General features: G+C 43.3%; 1 protein-coding gene across 1 annotated transcript in view; it reads left to right on the forward strand.

Annotated features, from left to right (window-relative positions):
• Positions 1 to 14,235, forward strand: part of CCDC18 (coiled-coil domain containing 18) — a 73,164-nt gene that overhangs the window by 29,740 nt on the left and 29,189 nt on the right. The window contains exons 16-20 of the mRNA XM_075003545.1: positions 983 to 1,060; positions 4,076 to 4,192; positions 7,795 to 7,962; positions 9,270 to 9,412; positions 11,260 to 11,423. Of these exons, the coding sequence (XP_074859646.1) occupies positions 983 to 1,060; positions 4,076 to 4,192; positions 7,795 to 7,962; positions 9,270 to 9,412; positions 11,260 to 11,423 (670 nt within the window). The remainder of the gene's footprint in view (positions 1 to 982; positions 1,061 to 4,075; positions 4,193 to 7,794; positions 7,963 to 9,269; positions 9,413 to 11,259; positions 11,424 to 14,235) is intronic.

A 14,235-nucleotide genomic window follows, 5' to 3' on the forward strand; every position in this document is an offset into this window, starting at 1 on the left:
AAAAATCCCCCTCTCTTCTCATTGGCTCACATAGCTGCTTGTTAACACTGGACCTACTATCTCTGGGTTTAACCCGTAACAGGCAAGTTAGTTAAAGTAATACTGGGATGTCTAGAAAAGTGCTAGCTCTTCCATTCATCACATGCACCCCGCAAATCAGAGACAGTGTTGGCCAGCCCGGTCCACACTGGCTGTGATTTCTTCCTGAAGGTCTCGGAGAAAACATAGGTAAGAGGATACACGAACATGCTTGAAGAACTAAACAAGTGTCAGCCCTCCAGACCCTAGCACTAAGCCCTAGGTGGCCAAAATGAGGCGTGCCCGCTCTCAGCCAATAGTAGAAAATTGCAGAAAAGTAATAACGGATCTTATTATGGCAAATAATGAGGTCCATTGTTACTTTTCTACAAATTTCATGGTTTGGCCATAATGCAGGTACTTTTTTTGACAATCATCCTACAATTCAATATTTTTCATTTTCTAGTATGCTGGTTGTCAGTAATATAATTTTGATATCATCATAGATGTTATTTTTGCTGTGTCCATCTGTCTGTGTCTGGGCAAGGTTCTACCATGTTCCTACCTGCACTGTGCTGGCCTCAGCCCCTCTCCCAGCCAGCGCGGGGCATGGTCCAGCTGCCCTGATAGACCCCCCCCAACACACTGTGCCAGCCTCTCACCCCACCCAGTGCAGGGTCCAGTCCAGCCCCCAAAGGAGCCTCTCCCCTGGCCCGCATGGGGCCCGACTCAGCCCCCGACAGAAGCCCCTTCCCCTCTGCACCATGCCAGCCCCTCCCCCACCCTTCATGGGCCTGGCCCAGCCCCCAACAGAGCTCCTCTCCCAGCCACTGTGGGGTTTGTACTACAAGTTTCTGTCTAGAACTTTCTTCCAGCCCAGCTTCTGCTTGCAAGCAGAGCTGCAACAGGGCCTCTAGTATGCACTGATAGTCACATCTTCTCTTTGGTAAATCTATGCAAACAGGAAATGGAAAAACAAAATGTCAAGAAAGAGGAAGCTTTGAAAATATTGCAAAGCCAATTAACAGAAGAAACGATCAAAGTAAGTGTGTGTTTGTTATTTTTGAAAAATATTTTTTCTTTTTTGAATTGCAGTATTTATTTAGCTTTTTTCGGGTATGTCTGGACTCCAGACTTCTGTTGGGAGCGTGGAGGTCTCCCGACTGCAGTCTGCTGCTCCGGGAGCCCTCTGCCAACATGCTGGTCATCCTCGTTCCATGAATAAGGGAGGTGTTGGCAGAGGGGGTTTTCCCGACATTTGGCCCTGTGTAGATGGGCTGAATGTTGGGAAAGCTTCTCCTGACAGAACCATCAGCAGCAGGTATGCAAATACTTTACACAATTTGCATAACTCTTGCCAACGGATCTCTCATCTAAATACAGCCTTCCATTTCTTCTTGATGAGATGCATCCAAATTATTTATAGAGCTCATGTAAATATTCCAAAAAATATCATTACCTTCCAGTCCTCCTCTGAGCCTTAATTTAAGAAAGAATTAAAGTGGAAATTTATAGTGAAACCTGCTTTAAATAACTGCTGTACATAAAAACAAAAATCATTTGCCTGATTAAGATGCACACCTAGTACAAGTAGAGCAGAATTAGAAGCAGTGCATTTGGAGATAATTTGGGATAGTCTCTAAAGACAAAGGTGACTAATTAGAATAAATCGTAACTCTAAAAGTAAGTGTTGAATTCTGTCTTCCTCCTCCTAATGTCTGTCTGGCAAGCCTCTTCAATGCAGTACTGGCAATAGTAGTTTTACCAGGCAATGCCATCTTGTGCCAGAATGCTACCTGAATTCATAACCTAAAAATGGTTGTGTTGGGAGCCATGCAAGTGTCATCTCAGGCTATGTCTGCACTACAAGATAAATTTGAATTTATTAAAATAGATTTTATAATGCTGGTTTTACTAAATTTGGTTTTGAGTATCCTCACTTCCCACAGCCTCCCACAAAACTTGACACATTGCTTCCACGCTGAAATCACCAAACACTGACTGTAGCAGCAGTGCATTATGGGAACCTGTCCCACAGTTCCCTCAGCCCTGCATTCTGATCCAGGAGCAGCAGAGCTGTCAGTTTCCTGGGTCCAGCAGCTTGGGGGACCCAGGAAACCGACAGTGCAGCAGCCCTGGTCAATTTCCCGGCTCCTGCACCTACCATAATTCCTCCATTTAGTGGACTAATAGGGCTGTCCATTCTTCCCCATAGTCCCTTAAATAGGAGGGTTCACTCCCCCTCCCCACAGGCTCCTCCAGCCCCAGTCCAACCCCAACTTCTCCCCAAAAAACAACCTCCTGAAAACACCCGCCCCCAAAAAACAGCCAAAACCACTCCTGCCCCTCCAAAAAAAAAAAAAACCCTCTTCAAAAAAAACTCAAACCCCTGCCACTCAGTAACTCTGGTGGAAAGGCTGCTGGAGCCTGCTGGTGGGGGGCGCCTGGTCACAGGTGGCCAAGGGGGCCTGCAGGATGGGTGCCTGCCTATGGGCATCTGGCCTCGTGTGCGGCTCTGGCAGTCCAGCGGTGGGGTGCCTGTCCCCACGTGTGGTTCTGGCAGCCCAGCAGACAGGTGCCTGCCTCCGCACAGCTTGAGCTGCCTTCCAGCAGGGTGCCTGGCCCGGTGCGTCTTAAGCCGCTGGGCTGCGGGGTGCCTTGTCCCTCCCATCCCCCCACAGGAGTACAGTAGCCTAGTCATTTTCCCAGCTCCTGCTAATAGTGGGGAGCTGGGAACCAGGTGCAGCACACGTAGCTTTGTGGGGTAGAGAGGGGACATTTCCAGAAGCTAATAAATTTGATTTTAGGATGTGGTGCTTTTACACTGGCCTTTAATCAAACTTCTGAATTCAAGCTTGATGCTATACCCATCAGGTAACTGTGATTTTGTAATCTCAAGATTAGTGCACCCTAAATTGAGCTAATGGTATTTTCAGTGAAGACCGTCACCTGGTAATCGCGAACTAACTCCCTTAATGCAAATTTATGTCATAATCTACATGCAGCCTAAGTGCTGTAAAAAGTAATCTTGCTGATTCAGTAGGTGGCTTGCTTCTGTATGGAACCAGTGGTCTGTTGTAATACCACATGGTACTTCCACCAGTAATGTTTTTGCAGTGAAATATAAAATGAAAATCCATGGCTCTTTCTAATCAGAAATAACTTGAAACCTTCTTCATAAAGGAAGGTGGATAGAGTGAGAGTTAACCCCATGATCTCGTAGAATTCTAATCTGGAAAGCTGTAGAGTGTGTATCTAAATTTTCCACTGCTGTGGCAATTCGATAAAGCTTTTTAATATTATAGTTGCTACATTTCACGCCAGAGGTAGTTGTGCTGCACTGTGGTGGGAGTTCCTGAGTTGTTGCTGGATGTAAATTGTATATCTAAGTTTGTAATTTCAGGGTGAAAGTCATTATAGTAGTCTAAATTTGTAGCAATATAAATGTAAAATGCATTTATTAAATTGTCGGTGTGATCATCATGCTGTGCTGTTTAGTGTTTTATGTTAACCTTGTCCTTTTCCTCCTGATGAAACTCGGGAACTATATTCTCAATGCAGAAAGTAAAGGTGGATCTGCTGTTTTGTAACAGCACAAAAAATGTTGATTTTAGATATGAATCTTCTATTTTTAGTGTTGAGTTTTCATAATCGACATAAGTGCATCATTCTCAACCTTATGAGTGTAATCTCATACATATTATCACTTTCTGTATATGACACACAAGTGGTTACCTAACTCAATATTGAGAAATCCATCTATCCTTAAGCTGTGGCTGCTGACAGGTATGTTAATGTCTTTGCTTAATTAACAATTTCTTATGACTTAAAAGCATACATTTTTTAAGTTTTTATATGAATATTTTTCGTTATTTGCATGTTTTGTTAAATGTAATCTTCAGAGAAATTAAAGGTTTTTTTTTTTTAAACCATCTTTGGAGTAATGATGCACAAAATGGCAGAATTAAGGTGATATTAATGAATTAATTTAGACTTCTTGACCAATTCTGCACAGCTAGTCATTTTTTATTTTAAATGGTCTCTCATACCTAACTAGGTCAGACAACTAGAGTCTGCGCTAGACATCTGTAAGGAAGAACTTAGATTGTATTTGAGTCAATTAGAAGAAAATAAGGAATCATTTGAAAAGCAGTTAAAGAAGAAGTCTGATGAGGTAAACTTTAACTTGTTTTATCGACTTTGTTTTTCTTTGTTATAGAGAAAACTGGTGTTACCCATTATGAAATATTCGAATTTTTGTCTAGATGAAGAAGGATATAGTAGGCAAAGGGAGAGATGAACAAAATGTTAGCACTAAGAATTGTGACAAGGGAGGACATTTTGTGACAGAGAGAGAAGTAATAGGACTTTGTGAGAGTGGATGTGGTACATGAAAAGTAGTAGTATCCAAGATAAGGGAGTGGTTAATAGAGCTAGAGAAATAGGATCGGGAGGAAGGATACATTCAGGTATGAAATGACTAAGGCTTTATCTACACTAGAGTCGTCTGTCAACAGAAGCTACTGTCAGAAGATATCTTGTGACAAAACTTCTGTTGACAGATTGCGGCTCGACCAGAAAACAGATTGCAAGAGCAATCCACTCTGTCGGCAGAGAGCGGCTAGGCTGCCTGGCTGCTCTCTTGACAAAATGGCTAACCAGAAGCACAGCAGACATGGCTGCCCGGTGTCCTGGAAGCCCCGTCTGTCGACAGAAGGCCCCCCTGGAACATCCAGACTAGCTCTCTGTTGACAGGTCTCTGTGAACAGAGGCATTCTGCCTCATGAGGAGCAGCAGAATGCTGTCAACAAAAGTGATGCATTCTGTCGATTTACTGTCGACAGAACACCTTGGGAATGTGGCTTCTCCACAGGTTTTGTTGACAATATACCAACTTTGTCAACAAAACTCCCAAGTGTAGGTATAGCCTAAGACTGAAAAGGCTGTGGCAGGCATATGAATACTTACCTAATCTAAGAGAACAAAGTAATTTATTACGTGATGAGTTTTCCTGGGACAGTATTGATCTGAAGAAGTGGGTCTGTCCCACAAAAGCTCATCACCTAATAAATTATTTTGTTAGTCTTTAAAGTACTACAGGACTGCTGGTTTGTTTTGTTAAAATACAGACTAACACGGCTACCTCTCTGGTACTAATTTAAAAGAAGTCAGTGAGCAGTGTTCTCTTTAATTTTAATGTCCATGTGCAGAATGACTTTTATGTGCACCTGTGTGAAGGTGATGTATCGCATGACAAAGTCATTCTGCCCAAGGCCAGCGTGTGACAGACGTGGAGTTGATGAGTAGGTGTGAGGGATCAGAACGGGGGCTGCAGATGTGGGAAGGGGCTCTGGGCTGGGCCTGGTAGTAGAAGTGTGGGAGTGGGTGAGGGGTCTGGCGTGTGGTTGGGGATGACAAATTTTGAAGGGAGCCAGGCTGGGAGGTAGGGTTGGGGGATTTGGAGGCTGGGGTTGAAGGCTCTGGGATGAGCCCAGAGTTGAGGGGTTGGGCTGCAAAAGAGAGTTCCAGGTTTGGGAAAGGGCTCAGGCCTGAGGGTTCAGATGTGGGAGTGGGGATGGGCTCTGGACTGGGGATTAAGGCCTTTGGGGTGGGGCTGGGGATGAGAGGTTTGGAGTGCAGGGGGTGGTTCTGGGTCTGGGCTAGTTCAGAGTGGGGTGGAGAGTTGGGGCTTGGACTTTCCTGGGCAGCGGTGCAAAGGCAGGCTGCCTGGTGCCTGCCTGTCTTGGGGCACTGCACTGCACCCCAGCTGCCAGCAGGTCTGACTCCTGGGAAGGAGGGGACGAGGCTCTGTGGCATGCCTCATAGGCTGCTCTTGCCGGCCAGCATTGCCATTTCCTCCCCTAAGGGTAGTGTGGAGCTCAGGATGGGGGCAGTGCATGGAGCCTCGTGGTCCCTTCACCTAGAAACCAGACCTGTGGGTCTCTTCCTTGCTGGCCCCAGCACAGAGCTAACCTGTCTGTGGGCTCCTCCGTGCTAGGCCAGAAAGGGGCCTCTCTCCCTGCTGCAGCCCTGAGCCCCTTAATAGCCAATGCCTGGAGCTTAATAGGAAGCTGTGCAGCCATGCATCTTAGAGAGGACTTAGTGAGGTGGCTTGATTATAGTGTAGGGATACTTTCATATGGCGGCAGGACAGATACTATATGGTTCTTGAATTTTATGGTGAAAAGCATAACAAGAGCCAGTTGTGGGACATTCAAGCCAGACAAATTCAAATTAGAAAAATATTACTAGTGAGTGATTCATTATTAGAGCAAGCTATCAAGAGAGGTGATGGATTTCCCCCTATCTTAAACCCCTCTCTGCTCCTCGCCCCCCACCTACCTCATATGGGAATTCTGCGTTGCTGCTTCTCCTTTGCTGGGCCACTGCCGCTTTCTCCTTCTCTGCCCAGGTCCTCCCAGTCCTCCTACTCCCTTTCCCCACCTGCAGCAGGGTAGTTCCCTGCCCTGCCCTGCTGAAATAGGATTAAGTTTAATTGGTTTAAAGGTGGGATCCCTCCTGCCAGCCGTTAAACCAGTTAAATTGAGTTCCATTTCCACACAGCAGGGCAGGGCAGAGAGTTGGAGGAGGAGTCAAGAGGCAGTGTTCGGTGCTCCAACTGGCTCCTTAAAGAGCCACATGCGCTTGGAGCCACCCAGCTGGCAGCCCTCAACAAATCTAATTGTGATCCATAGGTTGGTAATCCCTGCTCTAAATGATCATGACTTTTCATAGAATGTTGAGCATCTACCCCTTGAAAATTATGCTCCTTCAGGGTTTCTCACTTTGGGCATGTAAAGTCTCTAATTGTTGAAAAACTTGCCTGCTTTTCTAATGGGGCGTGGGAACAGATGGGGGTTACAAAAATAGAGAAGAGAGGACCCAGGAGAGACTGTGGGAGTGATAACGATTTGCTGAAGGATAGGAGGAGAACAGGAACCACAAAATTGCAAAGCCTACAGAGAACAGAAAGCTGAGAGAGAGTGACCAACTGTTAATTTTATATTCTCTCTTTTTAGATAGGAAATGAAACTTATAGCTAAAATCCTATGTAAATCACAGATTTTTTTTATTTCACTGCAATGTCATGGATTAGTGTTTTGCATTTCACAGGATGTGCACACAGCTGTTAAGCCTTCTCCCGCGCCTGAGAATTGCTGCAGTTTTTTCCCAACAGCCGGAAGGCAGAAGTGGCCAGCTCAGCTTCCGCTTTGCTGCTAAGGCTGCTGTTCTTTTTGGAGGGTTGGCATGTGGGGAGGTGGCAGGCCAGTCCTGTTCTGGAGTGTAAAAGTGGTGGTGGGGAGAAAGGGTAATGATGGGCAAAGTGCAGTTATTAGGATCCCTGGACTGCTTCCCCACACTAAGGGCCCCATAGTCCCTGCTGGTCAAGGGAACACACTTACAGGGATGGTAAGAAGCTGAGAACAGGATCCATTGATTGGCACATAAGAAGATGTGTGAGGGAGCCATGTCCTGGTGCAGGGATTCGGGTGTGAACAAGTTGTGCCCTAGCTAGGTAGCTGAGAGGAGATGGGAGCTGTTCACCAACCCTGGTTCCACATGTCTGCCCGTGCTCCATGCAGCAGATTGCAGTCTCAGCTTCTTGCCAGCCAGATCTGTAGAATCTCCTTGGCATTCCTCATAATAGACTTCAGCAGAGTTGAGAGCCATTTTCGTTTTTACGTGATGGGTCTGATTATCCTTTCACAAACAACAATAAGATTGACCAACTGAAATATCTTTCTTTCACTGTAAGGGAAATTAATGTATTTTCAGGTGCACCGGTTACAAAAAGAAATAAAACTAAGAAACCATAATCTTCAGGACACCACCGAACAAAATGTCCTTCTACAGCAAACTCTGCAGCAGCAGCAGCAAATGTTACAGCAGGAGACAATTAGAAATGGAGAGCTGGAGGATAGCCAGATTAAGCTTGAAAAACAGGTAAAAGGCAATCATATTGAGAAGAATTCAGTTGTGTAGGGGTAAACATAAATATTCCTATGGCATTGCAATATCTATTTGATAGCTTACTTTCAGAGTGGTAGCCATGTTAGTCTGTTTGATCAAAAACAACAGGGGGTCCTGTGGTACCTTAAAGACTTAACAAATTTATTAGGGCATAACTTTCATGGGCTGCGCTTGACTTCACTAGATGCACGAAGTGAAAGAATCAGGTGGCAGTGACATATAAATACAGAGATGAGAGTATTACATCAGTGTTAATGAGGCTAATTCAGCAATGCCCCTCTGCCTTATACATTGGACAAACTGTTCCCTAGTAATTTTGTAATTATCAGATGTGGTTGGTATAATTACCACTGTAGACTGAGAAAATAAGAGGGTGAGTGTCTGAAACAACACTTACTTTCAGGTGAAGTAGTGGGCACTGAGTAGCTTGAAAATCAAACCATAGATGTTTAATTAAATATCAGTACACCATTATAATATGGAATTTTGGATCTACAGGTTAAAACGCCAAATCTGGCATTCTCTCATCTGGCAACATCCATTGTCCAGCATGACCATGGATCTTGCAGGACCAGAGAATCCCAGGGCTGGGAGGAGGAGGGGCCAGCCAGACCATCAGAAGGAGCCCAGGGCAGGGCAGCCACAGCTGGTCTGACGGCAACAGGAGGTGGGGAGCAGCAGTGAAGGGCAGGAGTACCAGCAGGGAGCAGTGGCCCAGGTCATTAGGTTGGCAGTCCAGGCTCATGGCAGCTCATCACAGGGGCTGAAAGGGAAGATATGGCCAGAACTCATGCAAAGCCCAGGCACCCGGAAGCTGTGGCTGGGGCCGAGCAGGAAGCTGCAGCATGGAGAGAATGGGAAAGGGTGGCTGGAACTGAGAACCAGTGGCTGGGGAGCCTGCTAGATGGGTAAGAGGGGGCTGGGAAGCTGCTGCAACAGCAGGAAAGGGAGCCCAGGAGCTGAGGCTGGGGGCAGGGGCAGAATTGACTACCCTTGGTCTGGAAAAATCCCTCGTCCAGGGCCACTCAGGTCCCGAGGGTGCTGGACGAGGGAGTTTGAACCTGTAGTTATGTTAGTAGCCCTTATTAAACTAATGAGAAATAATTTAGTCTCTAAAAATACCTTTGCAGATTTGTTTTGATTTTTTTATGTTCAATTTTAGGATCTAACCAAAGAAATTAAATATTTTTAACCCTTTCACATGTGATTTTTCAAGAGGGAGATCTATATTCTTTTATATGCTTTTAAACATTTAAATATTAAATACAACTTTTAAATAGGTATCAAAACTGGAGCAAGAGCTTCAGAAACAGAAAGAAAACTCTGAAGAAGAGTTGAGAAAGGCAGAAGGGAAGCTCCAGATAGTCTCTCAGGAAGCAGATTTAAAAAGACAGAAGGTGGCTGAACTTACTAGCACAATTGGGTATGTCTAGAACTTTTTCCCCCCATTTTGGTGTATTTTGAAGATCTAATATTGTAAAACTATTATTTTTTATTATAAAATGTGATACTTTTATTGAAAGGTTGAGTACGTGCCTATTTGTAAACATCTTAATAATCCTATGCACCTTGTTGAATTGAGACCTTTATTTCTATTTTAAGGACACTTGTATTTTTTGTTGATCCTTTTTTTAGGATGTACAGTTTAAAAGGTGCCTTACCAGAAAAATTAATTTTGTGGCCCTTTTAAAATGTGGCTTTTTCTGAGTAATGTCTATGAAAAGACATCAGTAGGTTTCCCAATGGGACCAATCCTATTCAACATATTCATAAATGATCTGGAGAAATGGGTAAACAGTGAGGTACAGATGATATATAACTGCTCAAGATAGGTAAGTCCAAAGCAGACTGAAGAGCTTCAAAAGAATCTCACAAAACTAGATGCCTGTGCCTCAGAATGCAGATGAATGTTAATGTTTATAAATGCGAAGCAGTGCACATTAGAAAACATAATCCCAGCTATGCAGATAAAATGATGGGACTAAATTTGCTGTTACCACTCAAGAGTGATCTTGGAGTCAATGTGGGTAGTTCCCTGAAAACATCCACTTTGTGTGCAGCACCAATTGAAAAGCAACAGAATGTTAAGAATCATTAAGAAGAGGATAGAGAATAAGAGAATATCTTATTGCTGCTATATAAATCCATGGCACGTTCACATCTTGAATTGTGCGTGCAGCTGTGGTTGCCTCATCTCAAAAAAGATACCTTGGCATTGGAAAAGCTTTAGAAAAGGGCTCCAAAAATTATTAGGGCATGGAACAATTAGTAAGACTGGAATTTTTCAGCTGGGAAAAGAGATGACTAATGGGGTGTTGATAAAGAGTTATAAAATCAGAACTGGTGTGGGAAGAGTGAATTACACTTTCCCATAGAACAAGATCCTAGGGGTCATCAAATGAAATTAATAGGCAACAGGTTTAAAACAAACAAAAGTAAATACTTCACACAACACTGAGTCAAACTGTGGAACTCTGTGCCAGAGGATGTTCTGATGGCCAAGATTATAACAGGGAAAAATGCTAGATAAACAAATGAAGGATTGGTCCATTTATGAGCAGGGTTGGTGTCCTTTGCCTCTGTTTGTCAGAAGATGGGATGGATCACTTGATAATTACCTGTTCTGTTCATTCCCTCTGGGGCACCTGACATTTGCCACTGTCAGAAGACAGAATATTGGGCGAGAAGGACCTTTGGTCTGACCCACTATGGCCATTTTTATGTTCTTAATACAATATGTTAAATTGATTTGTTTAACACGGTATTGTTAAAATGATGTACAGCTCTGTAAAAAACTAATATGCTGCAGCCTTTGTATCAATTTCACTGTGTTTGTTGCATACACAAAGCATTCAATCACATATGAAAATAATAATCTATCAGAGAGTACCTGACTCTTTCTAGGGAACATAGGCTCAACTTCACCTCTGGTAATCAGCTACTTTCCAACAGAGGCTCTGGGGTAATGGATCAGGTGATAGTCTGAAAAGCACTTGCTTCTTTTAAAGGCAGCAAGAGCTCAGACGAACTGGCAAACTGCAGGTTGCTATTCCCTTTCTCTTAAAGGAGCGGAGAAAAGAACCCAGCTACGAGGTGACTCCTATGTATGTAGCCTAGTGTTTGAGCACTGCAGGGAGCAAGAGGCCCTTGCTAGAATCTCTGGAGTGGGGCAAAGACCTTGGGAAGCACTGACAGGTGAGGGGAAATTATGTTGCCTTTATTATTCCAACTGTGATTTGTTAAATGTACTTCCTTTTGTGTTTTGTTCAGGCAGATTAAGCTGGAGATGGATCAGTGCAAAGATGAATTAATTGGAATGGAGAAAGAACTAATACATTTAAGACGAGATGGTGAAACTAAAACAGTGCAGCTAAATCACTTAGAAATGACTTTAGAGCAGATGCAGTCAGAACTCAGTAAAAAAACACAGCAAGGTAAAATATCTACAATGTGTAAAACTTTCATTTTTAAGACTTATTTGCTTATGCTTCATGTATTAAAATGGATTCCTCCCTGTTTCCCCACCACTTATTTTGTAGTTAGGTGCAAGGGACTCAACATATGACACTTTTGGCTCTTAGTAATATTGCAGTTTGTAAAGATATTGGTCATAAAATGCTACATGGGCTTCTTCGTTTTAGGTGCCCTTTCTCCAGGGAGCTTCAGGTACATGCAGAATCAGTGTTGCTAATTATCAGGCTACCATGCTCTAATATCATCTTTAAATACTTTTTCATTCCAATAAATTTTCACCATGACTATGAAGATACTGGACAATTGCATCAGAAAGTTCAAATTCCTATTGTATCCCTGTGTGACTGGCTCACATCCACTGTCAGTTTCTGGACAGGCATCCGCTCCTTATGGTTGTAACAAACTAGTGAATCCCATGTGCTTCTGCACCCTCTTCATCTGCATAATGACTGATCATGGCTTGTAGCTCTGTGTCTTGAGGGCAGTCCCATGTGCATACCCATGACTGGGGTCAGCAACCTGCTGCTCTGGAGCCACATGTGGCTCTTTAAGGCCTTCTTTTCTGGCTTCTGACGCTATAATTGCAAAGTAAAAGAAAAAATCCCTCTCCTGATTATTTTCAATATTTTGGTGAACATCTAAAAGCCAAGGCATGAACAACTCATATCTAAATAGCAAACGATATGTGATCTTGAAACGCTGGATAACTCCTCCTTTATATGTGCAGTGCATTTTGGGATATATGTGTGCAGTGCTCTTAAAACAGAGTTACCAAAAGTATGGTCTGCCATTATTTATTAAGGACCATCTTATTCATGTGCATTGATGCCCTTGATTTATTGAGTTTTTTACTGAATTTGAAAAAAAAAAAAGTCTCTTCTTGCTCTTTTGGTTGCCGACCCCCCACCCATGACTGACATACTTTGCACTCTGGCTAGACTCCATAGCCAGTGCTGTAGCCCTCCTTTGCCCTTAATCATATTGTTTCCCAGATTTCAAATGCCTCTGAAATTTTTGATTTCCCAGTTATACCATTCAGTGTCAACATGGAAGTAAAACAAGGCAGACAGGCATAACAATAGAATTTTTGTTAAGAAACACTTTACTCTTAAAAAAGGACACAACAGCTATAGAAAGATGGAAAATAGCAAGCACTTAAACCCAATCTGTCTCTATTGATTTTTATCACCTCTGCGAGTTCTGGATGAGGTTTGAGTCCTTAGATCAGGCAGTCCTTCTGGGCTTCTTGGTCTGGCTGTTCTGCTTCTGGCTTTCCTTGGAAAATCACCACCACTTAAAACTGACTGTGTCTCCTGAGTCCTTATGTGCTGCAGGTTTTGGATGGGGAGACTCTACTCCTGCCCACATCAGTTTCTATGTAAAATGGAAGTTAAAATCATTGGTGCTTCTGGTAGAAAACCCATTGTTTCGTTATAGACGAGCTGTTCAATATCAATGACACTTGACTGCTCTATCGCAACTTTTCAACCATTGTCTGTCCATGGGAATATCAAATCTCAGGTATGAAATAGATTTTTGGGTCCATAATGAAGGTTACATTCAGAAACGATATTCACAAAACAGGATGGAATTCCAAACTGGATGCAAGCATATCCCCTAAACCGTCAGAACCCCTCTCTGCAAAAGATGCATACTTTCACATCACTGTCAGACTGGTTCACTTAAAATCTTTATGTGAGAGAAAATCACTACCAGTCTTTAGGCTTCTGTATAACATTGATAGGGATAAAGAAGATGTTTAAAAGGGCATCTGAACCATTTGTAGCCATTGAGGATCAGTGTGAGGGGGATGCATTTCCATTTAATATCTGTCAAAATATATTAGATTTTGTTCCAAGATATGCTGAGCTAGAGATCCTAGAATTCTTTCTGTCAAGGTGGTCTTAATAGTCTGCCTCCGTAATGTTGTCATCACAGATATCTGCAGGGAATTTTGTAGATGCATTTATGTGGTACTGCATACACAACAGCTTGGTATTTAGATCAGATTCATGTTTGGGGAGGAAGTCCTGTGACACCTTATAGACTAACAGATATTTTGGAGCATAAGCTTTCATGGGCAAAGACCCGTTTCGTCAGATGCATGAGTGGGGGGGGGTGTGGTTTCAAAGGGTATTTAAAGAGTGGGGTCCCAGTAAAAGGGAGGACCAGGGTTGACAAGGTCTATTCAGTCAGGGTGGAAAAGGCCCATTATCAGTAGCATGTATGGAGAGAGGAAAAAACAGGTCAGATAATGGGCCATATCTCCCTTTATCTTATCTGACCTGTTTCTTCCTCTCTCCATACATGCTACTGATAATGGGCCTTTTCCACCCTGACTGAATAGACCTTGTCAGCTCTGGCCCTCCCTTTTACTGGGACCCCAAGCTTTAAATAACCCTCTGAAACCACCACCCCCCCAGCTCATGAATCTGATGAAGTGGGTCTTTGTCCACGAAAGCTTATGCTCCAAAATATCTGTTAGTCTATAAGGCACCACAGGACTTCTTGTTGTTCTCAAAGATACAGACTAACATGACTACCTTTCTGATACATGTTTGGGGAGGGTAATTCTGGCACTCCTGTTTAATTAAAACTCTTACGGTTGTCTTAGGAGTTATGCTGTTTTACTAAAATCCCACATTTAGGAATACTCAGAGGCCATCTCAAAGAAAGATAAATTGCTAAACAATAAGTGGGACCCACAAAAGGTGCATATAAGCCTTATGTACACAAGCTTAAAGTCTTTTGAAGAGAATGGCCACCTCGGCC

This window comes from Carettochelys insculpta, chromosome 9 (genome assembly GCF_033958435.1).
Source record: "Carettochelys insculpta isolate YL-2023 chromosome 9, ASM3395843v1, whole genome shotgun sequence".
NCBI classification, from domain to species: Eukaryota; Metazoa; Chordata; order Testudines; family Carettochelyidae; genus Carettochelys; species Carettochelys insculpta.